This window comes from Synchiropus splendidus, chromosome 10 (assembly GCF_027744825.2).
Source record: "Synchiropus splendidus isolate RoL2022-P1 chromosome 10, RoL_Sspl_1.0, whole genome shotgun sequence".
Taxonomy (NCBI): Eukaryota; Metazoa; Chordata; class Actinopteri; order Syngnathiformes; family Callionymidae; genus Synchiropus; species Synchiropus splendidus.
Window position 1 is genome coordinate 4,714,512 of NC_071343.1, and position 26,097 is coordinate 4,740,608.

The window sequence follows — 26,097 nt, forward strand, 5'->3', positions numbered from 1 at the left end:
TGTCGCTGGGGCCTGGGCGACGGCTGCTGAACTGGCTCCATTCATCCAGGACCAAATGAGAACTAAATGGCCCTTTATGTCCCCAAAAGGACTCGATTGTGTCAGAGATGCGCCCGCATGAGACGGGCCGCTGTTACCGCAGGTTTCTTGACTTTTCCTTTGATGAAACTTTTATCTGTCGGGTGGTCCTGACCACATCACCGGAGGGCGGATGGGTCAAGAGTTAAGGTGACGGAAGAACACGAGGCGTCGGGGGAAGCATGCAGAGCGGCTTCCACGTAAACAAAAACCATCATCGCACGCAAAGGTACATGAGGTACAGGGTCGGTGGAGGTGACTGGACTCCAGGATGGACGTGGTAGATGAGATCAACTCCAAATGCAAGTAGGTTATCAATTTTCTCAGCCAGTAATAAGGACGGACTCGCAGAAGAACTCTCCCATTGTCTGCACATTAAGGAGGGGCCGAGGGTCACCAGGCGGCCAATGAGCAAACGGCGCCAACACAGAGAAAACGTGCCGCAAGAAATGCAGAGGAAGGAGAGATATTGAAATTAAAAGGGCAGCTTTTGATCTCCAGTCGCCGCTTTAAGGTGTCCGGCCCGATGGGTTTACGTGATCGTATGCCATCCAGACTGATAACGCATTCCTGCTTTGAAGATGGTGGCTGTAATAGACTCGTACCGCCAAAAACCTGCAACGGCTGCCAGGAGTCTGGAGGGTTTCGTCAGACGGATGCCGGAGGCACCAACATCTAAAAACAAACGAGGGCTGATCAAGACGAGGCCTGCAGATAGAGAGCGGAGCGGCGAGGGGTGGGGGGCGGGGTGTCACGCTGAATCAATCTTCCGATAGGCCAGAGTGCGGTCAAGAGGAGAGGTTTTATGGCGCACTCCGTGTAAGAAGCTTGTACACATCAGAGACACGTCGACGCTAACGCCATGTGACACTGACTGTGGAGGTTCCGTGGAAAGGCGCTCGACGTCTCAAATAAGGCCATCGTGTTCAATAAGTCGCCCCGGAACTTGATATTGGAAGGTCACCAGATCCAGAGAGCCAAGGTCCAATTCCTGCTCACTCAGGGCTTGTTAGTCGGGTGAGTCGCTACTCGCACACCGCGGCTGTGCTAGCTGCTCAGGTCGGGAAAGGTTTCTCAGTTGAAGTCGGACTCAACAGGAAGGTCGCAGGTGAAGGCCGGGGAGTTTTAAAAACACCAGACAGTGGATGAAACAACAGTTAAAGGTTGAGCATAAACGCTACATACGGTGCCTGAACTGCACCGTTCAGAGAGCTGGGCGTCTCACAGCCGACTCTGGCGGACTCTCGGACTGGGATCCTAATGATCCGTAATGAACAGGTTCAGACAGGAGAGGAGCGAGGACGCAAACCTCTCCACCTCGAGTCGATTTCACATTATTACAGAGGCCTGTTCTGACGTGAACCAACAGATCTGGTCAGCAAGTCTCATTTCCAGCGCACCAGAGAGCGACACATCTCTGCGGGAAGAGAGCTGCGCGCTCCAGACGGCGTCGAAACAAAACGCTTTGAGGAGGCAGCGAGAGAGAGAGAGGGGACGGGGGCGGGGGGAAGGAGGGGAGGCGGGAGGGGGGGCCTCTCCTGTTTCATCGTGAGGTCCCGGGGGGACCGGCGCGAAGCACAGCTTCAATCAAACCGTGACGTTTCCTCCGGGAGCTGTGCAGCGCCTGGAAAACCGATCTCTCCTTCTCGGCCGACTTCGCTTTTGTTCACACGCACCTCGGCTGAGCGACTTGGGCTGTGACATGATTCTTGTTTTAGATCCAGACATGAGCGATAGTTTCAAGGGAAAAAAAACAAAAAAAAAAACACGACAACAATAAAAGGAATCTACCGCTGGCCTGCGACGTCGGAGTGGCCCTGCGGTTTTATTGACGCCCGCTATCTGAATCTAATGCGCCCTGTCGGCCTCTATTGATTCCAGATTAGAAAATTCGACAAACATCAGGCTAATTGCTTTCAAAGGAGGGAGAGGTTTTAGGGGAGACCCCCTCCGCACTAAACACACAGCGATGGTCACTCAGCATCACAATAAACTCAGCAGGCCACCGCTGACTTTAACCTCACGCCAACAGAGAGGACTGTCAGCTGGAAGTTTGCTCATTTGAATAATTGCTTTAGCTAATTAAGAAGCTAACGTTGGCCCTGGCTGAAGTGTGAAGTCATGTGACGGCTAACACACATCCAGTCAATCATCATGAAGCACCAGCACCCCCCACCGCCTCACCCTGCCCCGGTCCCAACACCTGGAAAACAGATTGGCTCCAGACTGAGTCAGTGGAAAGATGACACAGTCCTGCACTATAAATAAACACCACACAGGGATCTGCACGTCGGCAGCATGCACCAGCCGCGGAGCGCGCTCAAACCACGGCCTCCGACTATGACGTGGCGTGGTGCCCTGACGCAGATCACAAATGAAGTTGCTTAAAACTGTGTCTTTAATCACAAATAAATGTTAGGAAGCCACCAGACACCTGAAACAACTGCCACCACCCGGGACGCGACTGACAGTTTCCACGACTCTTCTGGTTTTTTGTGGCGCTCGACGCATCATTAACCTCATACAACGCTTGATATCTGGTGGGTAGTTCCTGAAAAACAGCATTTCTGACACTGACTTCAAGTTGCCACGACATCACCTCACCCCAAATAAGCAGTGAAATGAGAAACTGCCACCTCCTTCATAAGATAATGAGGCGAGCAGTCAGAGGCTGGAATGGAATACGAATAGAGCCACGTTAGCATCAGCAACAGCCACAAACAGCGTCCCATAATGCCGCACCTCAGGCAACAGAATGAAGAGTCAACATCCTCAAGTAGCTCAGTTGCTTGCATCTTCTCAGCCTTATCCACAACCAACGCTACAACACAGTGAACCACGGATGTAGTCGCTGCCCTGAAGAGCCAAGGAGTTGCGTGCCGTACATCACTGTTTAATATCAAAGGAGGAAGTCCAGCAATGTAGATTCCAAGCAGCTCTGGATCTTCACCACTCACACACAACACCAGTTCCACCCCCTCCCCTCTCCAGCCGTTAATCCTCTGCTACTTTCCCTGGACAAAAGGTCCCACCATGAGGTCCTGATCTCCCAACCCGAGCGCACCAGGAGCCGGCGCAGACTGGCAGCTGTGGGAGAGGCAGAGCGATCGCCGCTCCCTGCGCTGAGCGTGTCGATGAGCTGCTGCCTGCCAGAGCCTGGCTCATCGATCCCCCCGCGAGAGCCTCCTCTAATTAGTGTCCGAGACAAAAACTGCCGCCACGAGAGCCTCGACGGTGAGATCACCGCCGCGACCCCTGCAAGAATGTGGAAATAAGCAAAGACGCAGGCTTGGATAAGAAAACAAAAAGGCTCTCCCAGAGCTGCTGTTGGTTTCCTCTATGAACTCCAGTTTCCTCCCACATTTCCAAGCGAGTCAGTGACCCTTGGAGGCTGAAGGCAGGTGACCAGTTCATCGCACGCGTCTGGCTTACATGAACACCTACAAAAACACAACGCCAGCTCTCGTCTGGGAAACCAACCACCAAACCAGAACGGAAATGATGATTCAAATGACTTGCTGGGACGTTAGTTGACATCGGTGGTCGACCATTTTGCAGTTTCCCAATCGATGACATCATCTCAGAGAGTATCAACAGTACGGTGGGGATGAGATATTTTCCGTACAGTCACATCCTGAACTGCGAACAACCTTAAAGAATGGTGTGTTGGGTCCCAAGGGCTACACGAGGGGGAGAGGTCAGGGACACCCTGGCCAGGAGAGACAACCACTCACTGCCTCTACGTCATTGGTTTGCGGGAGGAAACCAGAGTATCCAGACGTAACCCATGAAAGCGCTGGAATAGACAGGGCAGCTGGGACCACTTGCCAAACTGAAGCCCTGTACGCAGCCTGATGGAGGCTTTTTCGGGAGATAAAGTCCCAAATGTTCTTTTGATGATTGTTTTTTTTAAGTTTATAAATATCTCTGGTGATCAGGCGGAATAGCAAGGGCGGAAGTTTGGTGGTGTTAAAGGACATTTAAAGTCCACTAAATGGCAAAAAGAGTTGCGCCCCTATCTCCATTGTCTTGACAAGCCCGGGTCCTGACTGACTGTTGCCTCGCATACCAGTGATTCATCACCCGGATCGAGGTCGGGGAGTCTCGCCGCGCCGACGTGACACCAGGAGCCCGACCACCAGACAAGCATCGCTCCGATCGTCTCCTTCTACCTCCCACGCTCACTTCTCCAACACAACCTTCGGGAACGATCCGCTGCTCCCAGCGCACACACTCGCACAGACACACGCGCACTGGGGAAGGTGTCGCAGCGTCACCCTCGACCCCCGGGGGAGATGCCCTCCAACTCCACTGAACCGGATCGCTCGCCTCCCCTGGCGGGGCGAGGCTGAGATCCGTAACCTTGTTTAGCGCAGAACTCCGTGTGCGCGCACGACCACGCGTACGCACACACTTCGTCACCCCCCACCCCTCCCCTCTCCACCTCTCGACCGAGCACGACGCCGCTCCGAACTCATCCTTCACGGGTCTTTCTCACCTCGGACGCTCGTAAAAAAAAGGGGAGGGGAGGTGGGGGGGCAAGATCACGGCCGTGTGCGCGCATGAGCGTGCGCGTTATTTATCAAGCACATGCCACTGCCCCGCCGAAACACACAAAGACCACCCTATGCGCTATTCTTAGAAGTGGCCGCTCCGCTGTTTCTGCGCACCGCACCGGGCTCCGGTCCAAACCCAGCGAGGAGCCCAACTCCAAGTTAAACAATGAAAACATATAGAAAAGACGCGCCTGTTGTTTCTCACAAACAAACAAAGACGGCGTGAGGAATCATAAAACTGTCACGTCTCACCTGGTTCGCTGGTGTTGGATCCAGACCCGGTCCAAGTTAGAGTCGGTCGGACAAACAACTTAAAGTCAAATGGCACAAGTATCCACTTTCAGCGCGTAAAGGAAAAAAATAGTGAGCTTCAATATTTTTTTTTTAATTAAAGTTGTTTCACTAAAAACTCCATCAATGACGAACGGACTTTTGGTTCTTCTGGACAGACAGGAAGATCCCGGGCAAGAGGGCAACAAACTCCAGCGGGTCGGGTCGGAGAGGTTCCGATCCTGAGAGGACACAGGTGGCGGAGGTTCGGGGCTTCAGCTCGGCCGGAGTCTCGCTCGCAGCAGCGCCATGTTGGCTTTCAGCGGAGCACGCCGTCTTTCTCCCGCTCACGCTCGCGCCATGTCCGCTGGCACGGAGCGCGCCGTCTCTCCGGAAGGTCCAAGTGAGCACAAGCGGTTCCGCGTCGTTTGTTTTGTGTGGAGATCGAAGGCGAGCCCGGTGGGAGCCCCGGTTCGCAGCGAGGACGCGCGGAGCTGGACGGGGAGTGCCGCACTGAATGAGCGCTGTCGAGACCGAGAGACTCGCTCCACTCCCACTCACGCAGACTCTACCCAGAAGGCCAGTCGGGAGACCGCAATTACCATAAGCCTCTAGCGCACACACACATACACACGCCGACACACACACAGACGCCGCGCTCGCACGCGCGCCGCGCGCACGGCCGGGCTCCGCTGAAGCTCGAAAACAGGAACAGGGAGGTTTCGGCAGACGGAGAAGGAATCGATGATGAAAGCAGAGCGAGGAGAATGAAGACTGTGGAGGATATGACGGCGAGGCACTTGCACCGAAGGGTTCAGCTCAACTTTGGTTTTATTTGGCAACTTTAGAAACTATTTAAGACTATATTTTGAAAAAGTATTCTCCAGTTAAATCATGTCTGACGAGGGTGTGAGAGTGGATGTGTCCAGGGACTCCACGTTTGGGTGGAAGCCCCAGGGCAGACCCAGGACACACTGAGAGCCTTAGCTCTCCAGTGTATCCTGGGAAGGTTCTTCAACCTGCTGATCTTTCGTCAGAATCATCCAGCCGTCTGACCCGTCGGTTGGGCTCTGAAACGCTACATTAGAACTGCTAAGTTCTCCATTTCAATTTCTACCCCGACCGATGATCTTGAACCCAAAAAAGGTTACCGGCACCGTAAATGGCGGATGGCACCTACCTTACCTCGAGGACTCCTTTCATCCGCTCAAGTCTTGGAGTAGAGCTTCTCCACATGGTCACCTCAGGATGGAAACCTTGATCAGGTGTAGAGAGAACATGTCATTTACACTCTTTATTTGAAGGTCCTGCTGTAAAAGTAGAAATGAGTAAGTAGGTTTTCCACTTTAAAAAGCTCTGTTCCAACAACAAATTTCACACACTGATGAGTTCCTGTGTGCGGCCAAGGAACACGTCAGCTGTGAGTTGAGGGAGAAGGTGTCTGTGAGGTCGCGAGGGCAGCAGCTGAAGTGAAGAGGCCCATATTTCCCTCTCTCCAGAACCCTCAAACAGCTCTTTTAATGGAAAGTGTGTCCAGGTCAGCTGAGAGACTTGATCTTGCCAGCTGTATCTGCGCTCCAATCCTACGTCCGAGCCTGTTCGCGTGACACTTTACCAGGAAGCTATTTCAAATTCGTAACATTCGTAATTTCACCTGAGCAGCAGAAACTGAATCGTAGTCAGGATTATCTGTCTCCCAGTTTAGCAATGACACCTTGTGCAATGAATTTATTCAGAATCCAGCTATGAAACCTGACTTTTCTCTCTAAAAATGTTATTTTTATGCATTAATTGAGATCATGTCTGAGATTACAGCCTGAATTTAAATTGAAGAATTGATGCAGTGTCATTTCTGCTTCATACTTGGAGCCCATACATGTAAAAAGAACCACAGAGTCAGAGCGAGTCTGTGAGGCAGCGCAGAAGGTGGAAGGAGAGGAGGGGGGGGGTGGCGGCTCAGGGCTGGGGCACATCTGCTAAAGCTCCCATGTCAAGCAAAGGAGGAGGCGGCTCCAGCCCGAGGTGAGCTTTCTGTGCCTGCATGTGCTCGCAGAAGAGAGAGACAGAGGCAGAGGAGGAGAAGAGGGCCACTTGGCACTGAAAAGGTCTGGCCGCGTTCACCACAGCTGTTGAAAGTAGGAGTCGCAGCCGACGCGCAGCACGCTCACATGTGCGCCACGCATAGCTGCTCTTCAAAGAGAACATTGTCCAAAAGTTTGAGGGCAGAGAGGATGTGAGTGGAGAGCGGGAGGAAGCAGATAGAAGTGAGTCCTCTTCTCGGAATCGCACGACAGAACAGGGATCCACAGCGAGTCAGAACTCTGTTGTCTCTCATCTCTGACAGAGGCTTCTTTGTGCAAGCAGTCAAAGGAAAGTCCTCCCACGTGTAACAAAAGCAATTTGAAATGAAATGTAGAGCTGCTCTGGCTGAAAGATGGTCTGTGATTCTGACGGACCGGATTCAGAGCACGCGGTGTGACCCCGGCGACCTGGAGGGGGAGGAGCTCTGCGCCGTAGATCCATCTGCAGTTCAAGAGAGGGACACAGCAATCCAGGAAGACCAGCAAGTTGCCGAGGACGGTTGAGGAGGACCGAGTGGGACTGGTGAAGGACTGAAGTTTTAGGGGTCAGTGTGACCTTGAGAAGTGCTGTAGGTGGGCGGCGGAGCCGCCTCTCTGTATGACACACCAGTGTTTTAGCTCGTCCATCCTCAGATACAGGTGAACGGTCTTCATCAAACAGCCACATTACGTTTCTGTTAGGTGTCATTTTGTTTCTTACTTCCCTTTTAGGGCCCCTTGCAACTGTACATAACGTGGCCCGAAGGGAATAGCTTCCCAATAGTGCAGTATCAGGATGTTAGAGGAAGCAAAGGATAAGAATGTCTAAATGCGACGTCACGATGCATTCAAGGACACCGTTCTTCAAGCCCGTCTTGAAGCAGAACAATAAAAGCGGTGGATGTTAGAAGAGTCTGAAGATGAACGACTGAAAGTAACTTTTGTTTTCGCGCAAGACCCAGAAAGTCTCTTTTCTGCAGAGCGTTTTATTTCAAAGCCATATTACTTCCTTCGCTCATGGTCGTTCTGGCAACCTACACCTGTCTCTGAGGTCTTGCTTCAGCTATACGCCACTGAAAACACTAGATAGAACAGCCCAGTGTTGCAGAGTTCAGGCAGTGCTTCTGGTCGTCTTTGGCCTTGTAAGAGATCACCCCAGTGGCCCTGCACAACCTCACACAGTACGCAGTGCGAGGTTTACTCACCAGATTCTTGGAGGACAGGACTGACCCGGGGCATCCTGGTCGACCTCCGCGTCTGAGTCAGAGCAAACTGTCACAAACTCCGACCGCATCGCTGACCTGCGCAAACGACAGAAGAACCGAAGCCTTAGACGATCAGCCTCCACAGCAAGCAGTTAGGTGAGCAGCGACAGGAGATGCCTCTGTCGAGGTGTGTTTCTGATCAACCTCCCACAGCGGACAGATGACACTGTTGTCTGAGACATCGCTGTAGAAACGAGCTGAGAAGAGGCCTGGAGGACTGGATGAGGTCTGGTCTTTTTATGGCCCCACTTTTATGGCGGTGTGTGAACCTTGCAGGTGACTAAGCCGGACAGAGAACAGCGTGTGCCCTTGAACCCCGGCCGGATCATAATACCGGTGGCTAAAAACGTGTTTTTAATCTGCTCAACTTTTGACTCCGTGTGTTGATTCTTATTTATTTATAGACGTGTGTGTGTGTGTGTGACGTACAGCAGCTCAGGGTGAAAGCGCACGGAGAAGGCGCTGCTCTCTGGGAGGTCACCGCGCTCCAAACCATCTGCTGCTGCAATCAGACACTGAGGACGGGCGCACACACCCGCGCCCGCGCGCGAGGACAGCGCACTTTCAAGATCACATGTTGACCGCACAGCGCGCGCATGCACGGGGTGAGCCGACACGCATTCAGACAGGGCCGCCTGCCAGCACTCACACACAGACGCGCGCACGCGCTCCTCGCGCAGGCGGGCTCAGATTGCAGGAAGCTCTTTGCACGCAGCTCAGTCCACAGCAGCCGGGACTAATCAGCACAATCCACCTGCAGATCGTTATGGATCGCTTGCTGCTGCAGACACACACAAGCGCACGCACACACACAACACACGCGCGCCGCTTTTATGATTATGAATTCAGCAATGACGCAAGGTCACTGCGCATCCGCGCGCTGCTTTGATACATTTGCCTAATTGCAGTCCAATCATGTCCGAATCCCCGCGGCACCACGGAGGACGGAGTTCGCCGAAAAGCGGCCGGCGGAGCTCCGTCGAGCACGCGCGCCGCTGCCCGAGGGCGGACTGGTTCCCCGCGGACGCGCCCCCGCTGCGAGCACGGCCTCGGCGGGACAGAGGAGCGCGGCGGGAGCACGGAGCTCCGAGCCGCGGAGCAATTATTGCGCTCTCCCAGACGCGCAGCCCGAGATTAGGCCGCTAATCGATACGCTGCTGCGCCGATCGATGCGATCAATCAGAGGGCCCGTGACGAAATAGGAAAATGGACCATCAGCCGCGTTAGTCGGGATCATCGTGTGGAAAATGTGCGCGCAAACACTGCTTCTATTCAGCGGGGGAGATTAAAACCTTCAAACGAGTCTTATCTGAGAGGAAGGAGAAGCGGCGGCGCACAGCGCAGCACCAGAGAGATTTCGCCCTCCCTCCCTCCCCCGCGCTCCCCCTCCTTCTCCCTCGTCTGTCGGCCTCTGTCGAGTTCCGCTCATAACCTCGCCACCCACCCTCCCACTCCCCGCCTCCCCTGCTTTCCGCTGCTGGCGGAGAGAGCGCACACACTTTCGCGCACAGACCGGGTGACGCACACACATATTCAGGAGCAGGCAGGCTGGAGCGCACACACACATTCATGCGCAGGCGCACACACCAACTCTCCGACACACGTACAGGCAGTGACGCACACACACACACACACACACACGCGGCGTCAATAAAAAGCCGAGCGCAGCGAGAGGCCGCCGGCTCTCTCCCCCCTCCCGCCCCCCCTCCTGCCACTGCGATTAGCGGAGGCTGGCTGGCTGGGAGAGGCGCCCCTCTGTTATCTGGGGCGGTGGCAGGCTGTGTGTGGAGCGGGGCAGAGAAAGAGAGAGAGAGACCGAGATGAATTTAACTCTTTCCAGGCTGAGCCACAGCGCCGGAGGCTCCGCGGCACCAGCGCTTGTTATCAGACTGGTGCGCCGCCATACTTCCACACGCGCTTCCTCCCGCGGAGGCTCGAACGTGTCGGATTCTGAACGACGCGCTCGTAAAGCGTGAAAAGCACGGTCAAAAAACGATAGAATGCGTCGGTGGAGCTCAGATCAGGGAGTTTCGGCGGTGGTCAGATCGATCATGAAATCTCCTCGTGGCGTCATCAGATGAGAATATATCGACCCGAATTAGCGAGCGTGATGTTTGCAGCGCTCGAATTCGTGAACTGGGTTCACGAGTGAAGGGGAGACAACTCAAGGAGAGGGGGAAGCCCTGTGGGGGGTTTGGGCAGCGATGAGGATCAGCAACCCCAAGTTTGAAGCACAAGTTGCTGAAAGTCTTTGTGAAAAGGGTCGGAATCTGAGTCTCGATCGTGAGGAGGGAGATGAGAAGGTCGCAGGCCAGACGTGCCAGCACCTCTGGGGAAATAATGAGCCGCTCCCAGGTCAATTCTCACCAGCAGGTCCTGCCCGGGGGCCTCCTCCTAATGAGACATCAGCAGGCGACGGCTCTAGCTCACGCTCTCCCATATGACTGAGCAGACTGATCCGCACCACGGAGAACCTCCCCTTCCTGGTGGCCAGGGTCACACATGTCCACTGCTCTGACTCCTGTTCTATAAGGGATGAGTCAAAGCTTGCGGCGACAGGTGACTGAATGGTCTTCAGCTCAGTTCTTTCTGCCGCTCACCCTCATGACTGAGGACCAGCAACCTCAACAGATCGGAGACCAGACCTTCAGATCCACATCCTGTGTGCTTCACAGTTCTGAGGTCTCGGCTTGGTTCACCCAAGACCTCATCTCTGAAGAATGATGTGTCACATATCAACAGTCAGCAAGATTGTTCGTCCCAGGGTGACTCCGAAGTCAGTCGTCCGTGTGCCATGTTTAGACTCCCCTCGAGGGTTTCCTGACACCGTAGGCAGGGCATCACTGCACGGTCCAACAAGTTAACCAAATGTGAAAGGTTGGGGTGAAGGTGAAGCCATGGCGTGACTCCTTTAGATTCCGCTCTTCAGATGCAACTTCCGGCCAACGTTTCGGCACCATGAGTCCAGCTCAAGCGGCAAACTCCTACCCTCATTTCAGAAGGTCAAGAAATGCAGTGGGAGGGGAAACGTGGCTCAATTTATACCCAACACGGACAGTTAGTCCTGAATGTTTTAGTCCACTTGTCACCTCGGGAACGTCAGGCACTGCCAGGTATGTTTAGACCCTCTTCCTATCTGGTCTCCTTTAGGAATCCTCCGCTGCAAGTGCCAAGCTTTGGTTCGTCCGTCTAAAGAAGGTGTCAAATTCCACCCAAAACCCGACCGCGGCACCTGGTTTTCGTCTTTCTTCCGAAATGTATCTGAAGTTCCAAGCGTCCATTAAGAGTTATTTTCCCACAATTATCAGTTTCTTTGAGACATAAGTTGAGTTCAATGCAATCTGCCCGAAGGAAGGGAAGCTAATTAACACACTTGATGTAAAGGGCTCCACTTTTAAGACCTGGATCAGAGCAGACTGGCTGTGATCGAGCCATTAACTGTGAGCGGCGGCGAGCAGAGTTTTAGGAGGGGTTGTACCCTCCACCACATCCCTGCCTGTAAATACTGCTGGGCTCTAATAAACAACAGATGAGGCTCCCTGAGGAAGCTGCAGACGAGCAGCAAACACCCATCAGGCTGACTCGCTTTCACTCCGAGGTGACGGAGCTCCACCTTGTTTTGAAGCGGCTGCTGTGGCTGTCGACTCCCTCCCTCCCTCCCGACTTCCTCTCATCTCTTCGCTCGTTCGGTGCGTCATGGCCAGACTCCAACAATGGCTCTGGTTTACTGAGCCACACACGTACCGGCACCAGAAGCACACAAACACAGATCTGACAGATGATAGGGTGGCGAGGCGAGCTGATAGTCGGCGGAGAGCCTGCCGACATGCCCGTGGGCCGCTGGTGTTAAATTGTATCCAATTACAGAGCGTGCGACGATATGAGGAGGAATAATAATTCTTCTTCCGTGACAGGGACATTCGCTTGTTTCCCGGGCTCTTCATGAGGAAGCGTTTGTGTTGTGAATGATGCGTGAACCCTTTTTCCAGGGAACTGGTGGGCAAATGCACAGTCACCCAATGATTCACTAATGTTGAAAAGCGGCGGACCGGCGTCGCTCTCTGGCCACCAAACATGCAAACAGATGACAACACCACAGAGCGGGAGCGTTGGCATGGCAGCCTGATCGCGCGGAGACAATCCATTAAGGCTCCCCTCTGGGAAGTGAAGTCGACTTTAAAACTCATGCCTTCTCGGAGTCCTCCGCCAGTGGACCATTTATCTTTCGTAGCCAGACGCCGGGGAATAGCTCGATGGCTTCCCAGGGAAGCCACGACCGTCAGGAGAAACAAAAGGGGGGGGGCATTCCCAGAGGTAGACATCTCGGAGGGACTCGGGAGCGGATCCTTTATCAGGGGTCAGATTGAATAGGTCGCCTGCGAGGCTCCTTCACCAGGACTGCGAGCCTGTTTCCCGTCTTCTGCTAGACATTGGCTCCTATTTGGTGTTTTTGCCAGTGGTCACAAGCCAGTCTTGATATTCGGAAGTCACCCGCTGGAGCACGGTCAGAGACGCTATGCAGTGGCTTCTGGTGTAAACTGGGGTTGCAAGGAAGGAAGACCAGAGAGAGGAGGTCATGGGCCAGTGGAGTCCAAGGCTCTGAAGCAAAGAGCTGGTCACTGAGGCGAGCTCTGTTGCTGGTTGCGCAGACAATGACAATTGATGACAGACCAGCAGGAGTAATTGTAAAGGGCCACAGCAGGTGGAGCACAGGTGATGGAGATATATAAGATAAGATAGTCCTTTATTCCTCCCTCAATGGGCATGTGCAATGGTAGGGGGAAGGTGACAGAGCAGGCTCCCGTGGTCGACTATGGCCATAGATTGTGCAAGGCTCTTTGTTGCCAAGGTCAGTGCAGGGCTTTTTCAGTCTCATAGAAGCCCTAGATCTGGGTCTCAAACTGATCCGGTCAGGGCTGGCCGTGGGAGCAGGTTTGTGTTCAGCCAAACAAGCACCAGTTGAAACAAACAGCACCAGACTGACAGTCACCTGAGTGGTGAGAAGGTGAATCGTTGGCACAAAAACCTGCACCCGCTGTGGCCCTTTGAGGACCAGTTTGGGACCAGTGCCCCAGTACGTAAGTGGAAGCACAGGCGTCCGATATCTGCCTTTCCAGCGCCTGCGGTTTAAGCGCTGCCATCGGTCGCTACAATTCATGAATTTGAAATGAAGCTAAAAATGTTATAGTAGAAGCTGGAGTACCTCTGCGCACAGGAGGGCGGGGGATCACTGCCCAGTGTCGGTCCTTTATCTACTTCCACTTTTTGCAGTGGAAAAAGTAGTCGACCGACAGAATCGACAAATCATAAGTGCAAAATCTGCAGTGGAGCTTGTTGAATCAAGAGTAAGGTCTTCAGCAGTTCAACACTTCAATATGTTTGGCCTCTCTTGCTAAAAACACATGGGACGGTTTATTTTTATTCCGTTTCAAATTCTGCCTACCATTATGCAAGGACATAAAAGGAGTGGTGCATAACAACCACTGTCCTGTGGAAGAAAGTGGAGAAGCAAAGACTGACCGTGGTTCCTCCCTTCACCATCACGGCGTGACAACACCAGCGTAGGAGCGGCATCTTCTCAGACGGCTCCCTGGACTGGACCGCCTCATCTTGGAATTACCCCAGACCAGCTGCGACAGAGAGAGAATCCCAGGCTACTTTTCTCAGACTGCTGCCCCCGTGACTGGGGCTGGGATAAGCAGAAGAAGCTGCTTGATGGTGGCTATCATAATAACAAGAGAAAAGGCTTAAAAAGCGTGTCTGATCACCAGAATTAGCCGTTGAATGACCATTAAAAAGAAAGATTCTGATGAGAAACTGAAGTCAAACGGAATATTTAGCAAATATAAGCCGTTAAAAAGGCTGTTTTCGCACACAGACTGTCCTAATGTGAGCAGACCGCACCATAAGGATCCAGCTCATTAGCAGTCAGGGCACACGCTCAACAGTAGCGACGGCAATCCATCACAATCCATTATTTAAGATGTCTTAATACATATTCACACAGACGGACGGACACACACGCGCTTGACAAAAGACACGACGGCGGCATCAAAGTGAAAACACGGCCAGCCTCGGAGTGAAAGACCCTCGGCTGTGGATTTATTCGACGGAGTGCATGGTCGGGGGAGAAAATCCTAAAAATAGAGGTGTGCGTGATTCAGAATGTGTGTGTGAGCGACGCCGCGGGTTGCAGTCACACTGTGGTGTCACTGACGGCCAGCAGGAAAGTTCAACAAGTCAAGAATGAAAAGGGTCAAGTGTCGGTTCATTAGTTCATCTTGTCAGAGAGGCAGCTGACAGCCGGCAGCTCGCTGATAAAACCGCGACCACATGAGGAAAAAACAAATGAGCTGAGGTTGAATCTTAAGTAGCTAAATTATCCTGCCAATCACCGCCGCCACGACTCGGGAGTGATGAGGGGCATGAGCGGGTGATGATCCGGGGAGACTGCGCGAGGCGGCGGAGCTGGCCATCACATCCAAATTCAGATCCAGTCTGAGCAGTTTTTACAAAAATATGAAGACACACCGAGAGGAGCTTATAAAAAGAGTACAAAAACATGCAAAACCTTTTAGGCAGACGAGGAATCGCTGACATGATCAGAAGAATCAACGACAAAAAAAAAAGAGTTCAGGTTTGTTTCCAGCTCTACTCTGGAAGGATCTTAGCAGCAGTGACTTCCTTTTGTTCTGTCCCAGCTGCATAGGGCGAGACGCAGGGGAGAGTCCATCAGAAGACACTTACTCTCACACGCGCACCAAACGGAACTCAGGACCTCCTTGAGTGAAGCATACATGGTGCAAATAACATCAACATTTCAGGTTAATTCCGCTTTAGCGCCAATGTCAAGCTAGAAAACAACAGCAGCGCCATTGAAGATACGAAGTCAGGACCTTTAACCGGGTGAGCTGGTTTGAACCAGAGGTGGAAAACATCTGCCCCGCCATGAGTGTGTCGCAGCTATTGAAGTTTCTCGCCGGCATCACTTTACAGTGGGCGCTTATCTGCCAAAAACGAGCCAGAGAAGGACGTGTTTTTCACCTCTGATATTACTGCTCTGGTGTTTGTCCATCCATAATGGAACACATAATTTAACAAATATATTGTCGCTTAAAAACACTGCCGCGGTAATGATGTAAAAGTGTCAAAGCACTCAAAACACAACTTAAGCTCATCGATTGACCTCTCCTTTTGGGCTGTGGGAGGAAACCGGAGTGCTTAGGGGAAACCCACATGAGCATAGGGAAAACACACATCCTTCACAAATGCTTCGCATTTTGCTACTCGCCACGGCAACGTGTCAAGATCGACATGTTCAACGTCTCATTTTGTGACCATAAATCATAGAAAGCTGTTGGGTGTTGGTTTCGCCTCATCATTTTCAGTAACTTTTCCAGTCAAAGTCGTCCAGTCAAAAGATTGTACATCACAGTCGTCTTCCTTTAGCCAGAAGGAAAGCGTATCGGGGGAGAATCGGGGACCAGTTTGTAGGGCGGAAGGCAGAGTTCACCGCTAAACAGCCGCTCCACCCTCAGCCACGACATCTGTAAACAACTTGCTTTTCATTTGGACGACGGGCTCCATTTTAAGGGTTCGTTTTCCACCTAATCTCCCGAACAAAAGCAAGAGTCCGTTTTTTTTTTTTTTTTTCCTCGGTTGGTCAGATGCCAGAACGGCGCAGTAGGAGAGTCAAGAGGGCAGTGATGAGAAATAAATTGTTTTAAGACCTTTGGGATGCGGCACATGCCTTTAACATCTTCAGATGTGGTCTCCTCCTGAGCCGGCTCTGCGGCTGCAGCTCTGCTCAGTATGTGTGTGCGCGCGTCTTTAGGATATTAAATAGTAAAGGATGGGGATTAATAATGGAACCTGACAGCTCATCTCCGGCTCCTATCTGCCTGACTGTCCCCCCAATCTTCCCTTCCATTCTCTCCCTACCTCTTTTTCCTGCCTCTCAGTTTCTAATCCGCTGCCTCTCTCTTTGTCAGTGACCCTCCTCTGCGCCGCTTCCCTCCAGCGCTTTTGTCTCCGGCTTCCTCTCGCTGGCGCTCTCTCTCAGGGCCCGCGATCTTTCAGGGTCATGTCAGGAGCGTAGAAGAGCATGTTGGTGTCATCGTCGTCGTCATCGCTGAGGTCGACCAGGTCAGCCTGTGTGTAGCGCACCGTCCCAGGGTGGTACTCTCCAATCCGTGTCCTGTCACACAGTCGCGACCGCAGAGCCAGCTGGAACGCATGAGGGAGGACAAGTCATTTTGGGTGTTAGGCAGTCGCGCGGAGACTTTGGCAGGAAATGTCTGTTGTTTCACCGCAGATTCTGATGAGAGGAGGACAATTAATCATTTAGCTAACACAATATCACAATCACTATGGACTCAAAGTCTTACAACTACGACTCAACCTTGGATTACGGTCGTAAAAAGAAGCGGCATTTGCCCGGGAGGCTAACAGCGGTGGCCGTACCACCCCGCTGGCCACACCCTTGGCTCGGGGGATAATGGGCACCTTCTCCCGGGGACCTTCTTGGATATTAAGCCGTTTTATTCGACAAAACTCGGCCCCAGAACATTAGTTCCGCCCAAGCGCAGATTCCGCAGGGTTGAATTTCACTGCAGGACAGGACCGATTTCCACGGGCATCGTGTGTGACCTGCAAGTGGCAGATTCCGTTTCTTTTTGATCGGTCAGATTTTCCTCATTTAAGTTCTATAGTGTCTCAGAGCAGCAAGAAAAGAAACCTCCATGTTATTATTTATAACTTCACCAAGGAAAGACAAAAAAATGAGTACATGTATTGCAATCTAGGACGTGTTTACATTTCTCCTGTTCATAACCGGATTCCTTGGATCGGCGACAGGTCAGTTATAGACCCATTTACAGCCGACATCATCAACAAATATGTGCGTGCATCTTGAAGTGGCTCTTAGCTCCATCTACATACAGTGAACATCGGCTTGAAAAACAAAGGTTTTTGGTGCTAAATATGTCTGAACGTTACCATCAGACATATCTGTCTTCTCGGCAGCCTCTCCGGCAGCTTGACACAACTATACTCCAGCATATTTCCGTTGCCAAAATGCACATGCACCTGTTCTTACGTCATCATTGAACAAACTCCTACAGACATTTTTAGGTTGTTGCCGCGCCAATGGAATATCTCTGACTCTGCCACAGAGTCTGAAAGTGTTCAGCTCAGACACAACAGAAATGGCTGAGACAGTAAACCACGGACCACACGCTTGGAAAGAGACCGCTTGCCTCATGAAAGACGCGATTTAAAACCTGTCAAGGGTCTCCACACTCTGAATAAATTCAAAGCTATTTTAAGGGCTCAAAAGGCGCCGCCCCGGTGGCAGCTGTTCATCGATTACATTATGGAGTCCCAAACCATCATCCCTTCACGTGGCACGCTTTCTCTCGACAACTGATCAAAACGTCTCCCTACCGCTCAAGAAGCAACAGGTTACGGCATTTGAAGGAACACAGAAGGGACAAATCTGTTCAAAATAGCTCGGGAGAAACATGGTGTTCAAAACGCTGCACTCGGAGCCAAAGATAACGACCTACAGGGCTTCTGCTGGAGACATAACTCACTGCTGATTAGAGTTGGGGAGGTGAGAAGTTGGGCTTGGAAATGAATTTGGTCTCGGAATTAATCTTGGAGCTGCCGGGGAAGCAGACAGTATTTTTTCACAGCCTGAGAGAAGCTACGCGGAGTTCAAAGATCTTGAGACAAAAGCCCAGCGAAGTGGAGAAACCACACATTACCCCTGCATGACTGCACCGTGACTCAAACCAGGACTCGATTTGCCGCGTAAAAAAATATTCCTGCTCGTGGAAAACTGCTAATTTCAGAAGAGCCTTCTGATGATTTTGTAATAAACTTTCATCTGAACTTTTCTCATGAAATCCTGTTTACGAGATCTCTCACGGCTGGTGCTGATCGAGCCGTGAGGAGGCTCAGACTTGTGACTTGACCAGTTGAACACTTTCACTGACCAATTTCTGTCTTTCCAGCCAGAGCATTGTCAACTCTGACTTGTTTTTGTTGGACGTTTCTCGTAGTTAATCTCTGCCATCGAACCGTCAACTATTCCAGTTCACTAGGGCCACAATTCTAATTCCAAACAAAGCCGATTTCTAGATGTTTTACTGCCCGAAACAGAGGACCTCTCTTGTTCTGAATGATGGTAGGTTGTATGGACATAGCGGAGTCAGGTACAGAGGGTTTATCTCCTCAATGTCAGAGGAAAGGGACATCTTGACCGTGACCCTTGCGAGAGATGAGAACACTTGTCCTGCGGACTTGCTGATGAGTGATGTAAGGAATAAGGGTGTGGACCTTCGCCAATGGCAAAGCTCTCGATCCTCCTTTGAGTAGTGATCCAAATAAGACAAAGACAAATGAGCAGAATCGCATCTAGTTCTCAAAGACAGAAGCCAGTTGAGGTGCCTTGGGCATCTAGTTAGGACGCCTTCTCAGAAAATCCCTTGTTTGTTGTTGGTGGGCTCAACTGGGAGGAGGCCCCGGGGCAGACCTGCTGAAAAGACTATCGACCTGGGAACGCCTCATTGTTACCCTGGAGGGGTTGGAGAAGCCCTTTAGTGGCCTCAGATCAGGTGAAAAAAGGTACTTCTGAGACGAATGAAAAGGTTTTCAATAAAACCTTTCAGGACATAAAGAAAAGTCTATGGCCGTATGAACACTAGGCGATTCATACAAAATGGTGCGGTCCTTGTGTTGCAGAATGCTATCGAGGCTCTTGGAGGATCAGTGTTTCCCAGCCTGCACTTGGGAACCAGTGAGAGGTGAGCTCATCGCAGAGCCACAGGCGCTTCAGTTGTGTGGCTAGAATGCAGATCAATATCGGGGAAGAAGCGCAAGCAGGAGGTGGAGGCAGGGAGAGGGAGCCGGAGTATATATGTGGGAGGGAGAGGCAACACAAAGGAGAGTGGCAGAAATAATGTAAGAGAGATAAATACCAGAGATGCTGGAGCCCAGTGCTGGGAACCGAAGAGGCAGTCAAATATGCACCAACACGCACACACACATGCAGATAAAGACACAATAGAAAGAGCGTGAGAGAAGGAGGAGAGCAGGCAAAGTTCGCCGCAGAAGAAAACAAGCGTGATAAGAAGAAGAACCAGCTTGCGACGGCTGCCTACTACGAAGATGAGAAACTGACTACATCCAAAATTTAATAAATCTGACAATAATAAATCACGCGTGACACCTCTGCTCAGGTGTGTGTGCTTTTAACAGCATCTGGAACGCATCTGCAGACCAAAGCGGATTCCGAAGTCCAACCAGTTTGATAACGGTGAAGACAAGTCAAACCGACGCCATATAGGAGTGTAGGTAGACGACTCGGCAGATGAATCAGAAAGGCTGTATCCATGGTAACAGTACACAACATCCAGACTGAGAATTTTCTCCTGGGAACTCAGCAGCACCAAAGATGTTTCCGTGTGTTTGCTGTTCAACACAACGTCCACATGAGAGGACTATTGTGGGCCATCACAAAGCCTTATGTAGCTCCCCTTTCACAAGCAGCACTGCAGCCTTTGATGGGCCTGCCCAGGTTTCCATGGTGGTCCAGGCAAGAGTAGAAAGGTGACATCCTGGCTCCAGCTCAAAGCACCAATGTGAGACACCAGCCAATGAACAAAGGCAGTCTGCTCTTATGGATCCCATTTTCTGTCAAATGAGGTCACCTGGCTGCAGGATTGATCGGCTTGCTAAGCATTATCTACTGCTTTTCCTTCCAAGGGCCACTTCCTCTGACTAATGAGGACCAAGAAGACCGGTGGGACTGAGTCACACTGGCAATGAAAACATCCCCCCTTTTCATTTGTCATTTACAAAGAACATTAAGGCGTTTCTCAATAAACTCAAGCACAACCTGTGAGGCACAAATACTGCACACCACACCACCTAAGAAACACTCACACCTTGTTTTAACGGTGAATCTTCTGTAGCCACCGTTTGGACGAGCGCTCCCACCCGCCGTCCCGAAATATACACAGATGAGTTTGGACTCAGCTACCCAGATCTTAAAAAGATGGTCCCTCGTGTCTCTCATAACTTTCGTATGTGGACATGTGAATAGGTGGGGCGGGTTCAGCGTGAAAGGACAAACTTTGGAGGAGGAACTCAGGGTTTTAATGTCCTAAACTGATTAAGAGGAACAAGCTGTGTAAGTCTTCAAGTTTCTTATTAGTCAAACCAGTCAACTGCGAGGCCTTGTCCGCACGAAAACCATTGTTTTTCAGGCCAATTTTTTTTTTTTAACAGAAAATACTTGGGTAATATTCAACTGATTCAGGCGTCCACACAAAATGTATGTGATTTTGTCGCGTCCTTGCAAAAGAGTATATTTGCGATGGGTCGCTATACATACTCAGTTAACGGTACAAATACTTGAATTCCGGTTCAAGACAATAAAACGTGTTTCTCTGTTTGCCCACTCTCAATCCAGAGGCGTGACACATTCACACTCATCTAGTGCCTTTCCACAAGTCCGCTCGCAACATGAAGAATGCAACACAAGTGCAGTGCATGTGGGGTTTATATGGATATTTCAACTGTTGTCTATGCGGTGCGTCCAAGAGCACCATTTGTCAAAGATTTAGACCGAGCCCCATTTCTCCCCCTTAAGTCTTCCAATTGGTTTGAAGTGCCCTCAACAGGTAGGTGACCTCGCCAAGGGGAACTACTTCGTTATGAAAATGCAAATTCGACCCATCGAACGACTACTTTACTTCAGGAAAAATGTTGGTTAATGCGGCTGTGTTGCCTGCTGTGTTTCTTCTGTTTGTTTACCATCGGCTCAGAAATGAGCAGAGAAGAAATGCAGAGAACAGAAGGCGCATCCGCCGTTTACTTTGGCCTCGCAGCCTAGTTTCAGGTGTTAAAATGTTTTGACGTTGTGTTCACTACATCAGTAGTTGGCGCTCTAACATTGGCAAAACTGGATCCAGTGCGCACAACCTGTCATTTAGGGCAATTTGATCTTTCACTTCATTTCAAATCTGAAATCCAACCTCACAACAAGTTGAGGGTTAATTTTCAGGGATAATTTGCACCACTGCCTATAGCAATGGGACACACTATCCCTAAACGTGAACGCACAAAATTGAGGGTTAGAGAAGGTATTGGAGCTCAGCATTTGTGTTGATCTATCGGATATGCTCAACAGCTGCGGCTAAATGGGCACTTCTCTGTAGCCAGACCTCCTTCAGGGTATAAGACTACAGAGGGCTCGGACGTCACAGTTTCCAAAAAGTGTCAGTTCAGCTGTACGGACGGTGAAAAGTTAATGCTGGAGTGACTGAAAAAGCAGATTCCAGGTGGACGAAGGACTCACTACGGACAGGCCTTGCCTTTTCCCCCACACAAGAAACAAAGGTTTCAAGGAACAGGAGAAATACCACCTTGGACTGACGTAAGTGGACAGCACACATTTAAAATTAGGGGCGTGAAGCAAGGCTGTATCTGCAGGGGTTTTGAGGACTCACTTTAACCCCAGCAGATGAGCAGACCAACATCTGTTGCCACACAGGTGTGTAGCAAGCGTGTCTCCGACAGACACAGCGGGGTCTTCTTGCCTTAGGTAGTGATGGGCGTGATAGAAAATAAATGAAAAGCTCGACATTGTAGACCTTTTTTTGCAGGTGCAGTGACAGAACGCCATCCCTCGAAAAAGGGATGACATCACAGTTTCTACTCAGCTCCCTCACTTCGCTAGGACAGCCAGAATGTGAACTTTGCTTTGGACGAGCTCCTGTGTTTGCCGCGAAAAGGGCTGGCGTGATCAGACCGCGAGCACGTCCTTAAATTCCCTCCACTGCTCTCATGTGAAGAAGAGAGGAGCTCAGAAGCGGAGAGAGAAATAGAGAGCGACTGACTGCCAGTCGCAGGGTCGGGAGAGACGGGGGTGGTGATGAGGTGTCTGATGAGAGCGCAGATCTGTTGCTTTGAGGACGGCATGTTTTGACGCCGCTACAAGCACCCCCCACCCACCACTGTCACTGCCACCTTCTCTCCTTTACCCCTCCTCTCCACCGTCAACCTCGCACCTGATGTGAGGGGGCTGTTGGGAGTCGCATGCCAGGATGAATAACAACCGGCTGTTAGTCACGAACACACACGGTGCCTGTCTGCCTCACTCTCTCGCTCTCTTTCGCTGTCGTCTCCTCTCTCCTCCTCTGACATGCACAAACTGCATTTTCGCCGTGATTTACGAACACACTGGGAATCCATTTCACTCCCCTGTCTCTGGCTCTCTCTCCCCCGACTCACCACAGTGAAACATTGACATTTGAGCTGAAGGTCACGGCACACATACCACTCTTCTGCATAGGACACATGACCGCTTATCTGCTTGATGATAGCGAGTCGGCTCACGGTGTGCGTCGGCGTGCAGCGTCCGCACTGGATTTTCCCTTCTGTCTTGTCGCTCAATATCAAGCCCAACTCATATCTGCAAACGCTGTCAATATCTGTTGATAGAGACGAATCTGTGGGGAACAATATTGATCCTTGTGTTTAGTGAAATTGAACCTCTTTGCTTCTGGTGATCTTGTTATCGACACGCTTCCCAAAAATGTCAAATGAAAGCGAAACTCACTCAGAAATGTATATATTCTTAGAGGAACCGCGGTTCCAGACGGGCTAAGAGCGGCACGTCTGAAGAGGTGGCCAGGACCACAGCTACGCTGCGCCACTTGAACCAAGGTTTAACTACCGGACAGACCCTACAGCACTGCCCCCGCCTATAAACAGACGGACCACCACTCATGTCTGCCAGTTCACTGTTCAGTGGAGCTTGAGAAGGCATTTGACAGTGTTCCTGGGGGTATTCCGTTGGAGGTGCTTCAGAATTTTGATGTATCAAACTCGTTAACAGGGGTCCTTTCACGACTGGTGTCGGCTCCACGATCTGACTACAAGCCTTTTCCAGTGAGAATGGAGAGTCAGGCAGTGCTGACCGCCGTAACCAGCGCGACTCATAATTCTGATAGAATTTGGTAGACGCAGATTGGAGGACAGTGTGGTCCAGCTGGCCAAAAGTGAAGGAGCAGGGCTGAAGATAATCTTCAGGTGGTGAATTTATGATGAGGACGAGAAGAACAAGCTGAGCTAGAAGATAAAGCTCTCCCCTCTCATTATGGTCACAAGCTCAGGGTAGAGAGGGAGAGTACAGGATCTCAGAGGCAAGATGCTGTAATGAGGGTGTCTGGATCAGTAGAGATAGGAAGCGCTGGGAACAAGTCCACCTCTAATTTAAGAGAAGCCACTTGCCAGTATCAGTCTCAGGTGCAACGTTGAGAGATTATTTGTTTGTATGTCTTCTTGTCCTGCGAATGCTGTGGGTTATTCCCCCAAGGAGGGCATCTGAGCAGAGGAACCCGTGTCCAGTTTGGCTTGACTGTTGTCTCTGCCACTCACCTGACAGAGTGGCACTATGTTGGAAGAGAAAATCAACGTCGTGATGCCGATGATCATCGTAATAATTCTCCACATTGAAGAGGACTCCTAAACAGACTGTCCTTGAGAAGACAGAGCTGAGCTAAAAGATAAAGCTCTCAGTTCCGTAGCGACATAGAGTGAGGATCTAGGGTAAGATCCGGATCCCATAATGAGGGTGTCTAGATTCCTAGAGATCTGGAACAGGCTTGTAATAGAACTGCTGCATAAAGAAAGACTTCAGTGGAGTTGGCCCGTCATCTAGTCAGGATTGTCTCGGCATATCAAACTTGGAGGAAGCCCGTCTCTTGACCGGGGAATTCCAAGGTATACCCCCACAAGAACACACACTGGGGAGAGGAAGGACTGGACCCTCACACCTGCACAATGCTCTGAGGAAGTGATTGAACCCTAAATGCCAGCTGTGTTTGACAACATGACTCTCCAGTGTAACTTTTTATTGTTGCATCACTCCTCATCTGTCTAAAATGCTTTATGTACGACTGCTAAGCTTCTGGTTCTTTGACAGCGCTGGGGAGTTGTGAAGTCACTCTCCATCATCCAAGTCAATAAACTGTCAGCAAATGTCATTATGCTTGATGAAACTACTTTTACAAGGGCTGGAAACTTGAATAGATCATTCTTTATGAGCCTTTTTTTGTTTCTTTCTGTCCAGCTTCTGAACTGCATATTTGACTTGCTTAAACAGACTGGACACAGTTGGTTCAAAGTTTTTGCGCTTCGTCGGGAAACTGGCATGTCACGTCATCTTGTGTTTCCCCAAAATAGCCACCAAGGTTGAGAGCTTTATGATGGTGCCGGGTCCGGTTCGTGGTCTTTTTTGGAATGTGATTTGGAAGCGAGTGTTGTACCTGCAAGCCAGTCGGGCTCAGTAAACTCCACCAGTCTCTGTCCAGGCCAAAGACGAATGCGTTGGCCAAGCCGTGCAGCGGCGCCGACAGGACGTGCAACAAGGTGAGAGTGAAGGATGGCTCCTGAGGGTAGACGGTATTATGGAGCCTGCGGAGGACAGAAACAGAAGCGTCGGACCCCTCCGTGTGCCAGTGGAAAACAGAGAGACAACCTGCCAGAGAGCTTCTGAAACAAGAATGGAGTAATTGAAGGTGAAGTCGCAGGTATGGAGGAGACAGAGGCGAGAAAAGGCAAAGGCAGAAGGTGAGAGGCTACCAGAGCAGCAGAAAGAGTCAAAGAGAGAGAGGGAGAGGACAAGTGAGTGACAGAGTGAGGGACAGGGTGAAAACGAGAGGTAATGAGAGCGAGTGTCAGAGGCAGGAAAAAAAAAAGGGAGAGAGGCAGAGGAAAAGGGGAGGGCGAAAGAGCGAGTGCGCTTTATATCAGCATTTAAGAGCCCATTAGGCAGCGTGAGACGTCTGGGCTGACACATTCTTGGCTGCCGCTTCGACAGCACGCAGCACTTTACAAGGACGGAGAGGAGTGTAGTGCTCAACTCCCTTCCTCTCCTCCTCTCATCTCAGTTTGCTTCCCGTGACCACAATTCCTCCTTCCCGTCTTCTGTTGCATCTTCTCTTCAAACACATTTCACACGCGTCTCTGCTTTGCCGGAAATATTGCTCCCATTTATTCACATTAGTTACAACTGCCTGAATATATCTTTCTCATCTTGACGCACAAGGTGATTCGCCTCTCCTGCCCTCCGTCTGCGTCGTCCGCCTCGGGTGCGGGACCGAGAGCAGAACCCGATATTGTGCTGTATGGTTGCAAACTAATGGCTGCCTCCCTGAATGATGCCGCTCAGCCATTAACCCCGGATTAACCCTATATTAGTGCTGCTCGCTGGGTTAGCATGCCACTAATGTCTTTTATTGATCTATTAGGGAGAGAATCAAACCGTACACTGGTTACTGCGTTCCCCCGTCTGCGCCTGGCTCCTGACGTGGGCATGTGCGGTGAAAATACTGGTCATGGTGGTTGACCTCAGGGTTAGGAAAACCATCCCCAAGGAGATGGTATCGCAAAGGAGGGGAGAGGACAGGCAGGGGGGAGGGGAGAGGGCTTTTCAGCCGCGACCTTTGGAAGAGAGGAGCTGCTGTTCTGCTGTGAGGTGGCACAGTGACTCATCGCTGAGCAGACGCAGGCGGTGAGGACTCCTTTCCACTTATTTTTAAATGATGATGAATGTAATGAAATCTTTCATGACGATGCTGCTGCGCCGCTTCAAACCATTATCCTCGTCGTGCACGTCATTCTGCTGCCATTCAGACGGTCCTGGGAGAAATGCCGGCGGATGGCGGAGCAGACGCCATGAGACTTTCCTCCCGGCGCAAAACACACAGAGGTTAATCCATGATTCAAAGTTGCTGCCCCAACGCGAACTGGTGTCCCCCGCCTCTCGCTGCCAGTGGCTGGGATCCGGAGGAC

General features: G+C 51.2%; 2 protein-coding genes across 7 annotated transcripts in view; both read right to left on the bottom strand.

Moving 5' to 3' along the window:
* bcor (BCL6 corepressor) overlaps positions 1-13,872 on the bottom strand; it is a 40,893-nt gene extending 27,021 nt beyond the window's left edge. For 2 of the 3 annotated variants that reach the window (XM_053877255.1, XM_053877254.1), the window contains exons 1-3: positions 13,750-13,872; positions 8,170-8,265; positions 6,085-6,160 (exon numbers count right to left, since the gene is read on the bottom strand). In XM_053877255.1, the coding sequence (XP_053733230.1) occupies positions 6,085-6,160; positions 8,170-8,203 (110 nt within the window). In that variant the 5' untranslated portion in view covers positions 8,204-8,265; positions 13,750-13,872. Of the gene's footprint in view, positions 1-4,886; positions 5,704-6,084; positions 6,161-8,169; positions 8,266-13,749 lie in introns of those variants that run through there. The other variant, XM_053877256.1, reaches the window with a different exon arrangement.
* Positions 13,873-16,274: 2,402 nt separating this feature from the next.
* Positions 16,275-26,097, bottom strand: part of si:dkey-100n23.5 (cyclic AMP receptor-like protein A) — a 61,743-nt gene continuing 51,920 nt past the window's right edge. For 2 of the 4 annotated variants that reach the window (XM_053877259.1, XM_053877258.1), the window contains 2 exons: positions 24,570-24,717; positions 16,275-16,455 (listed from right to left, as the gene is read on the bottom strand). In XM_053877259.1, the coding sequence (XP_053733234.1) occupies positions 16,288-16,455; positions 24,570-24,717 (316 nt within the window). In that variant the 3' untranslated portion in view covers positions 16,275-16,287. Of the gene's footprint in view, positions 16,456-22,576; positions 24,718-26,097 lie in introns of all 4 variants that reach the window. The other 2 variants (XR_008415937.1, XM_053877260.1) reach the window with 2 other exon arrangements.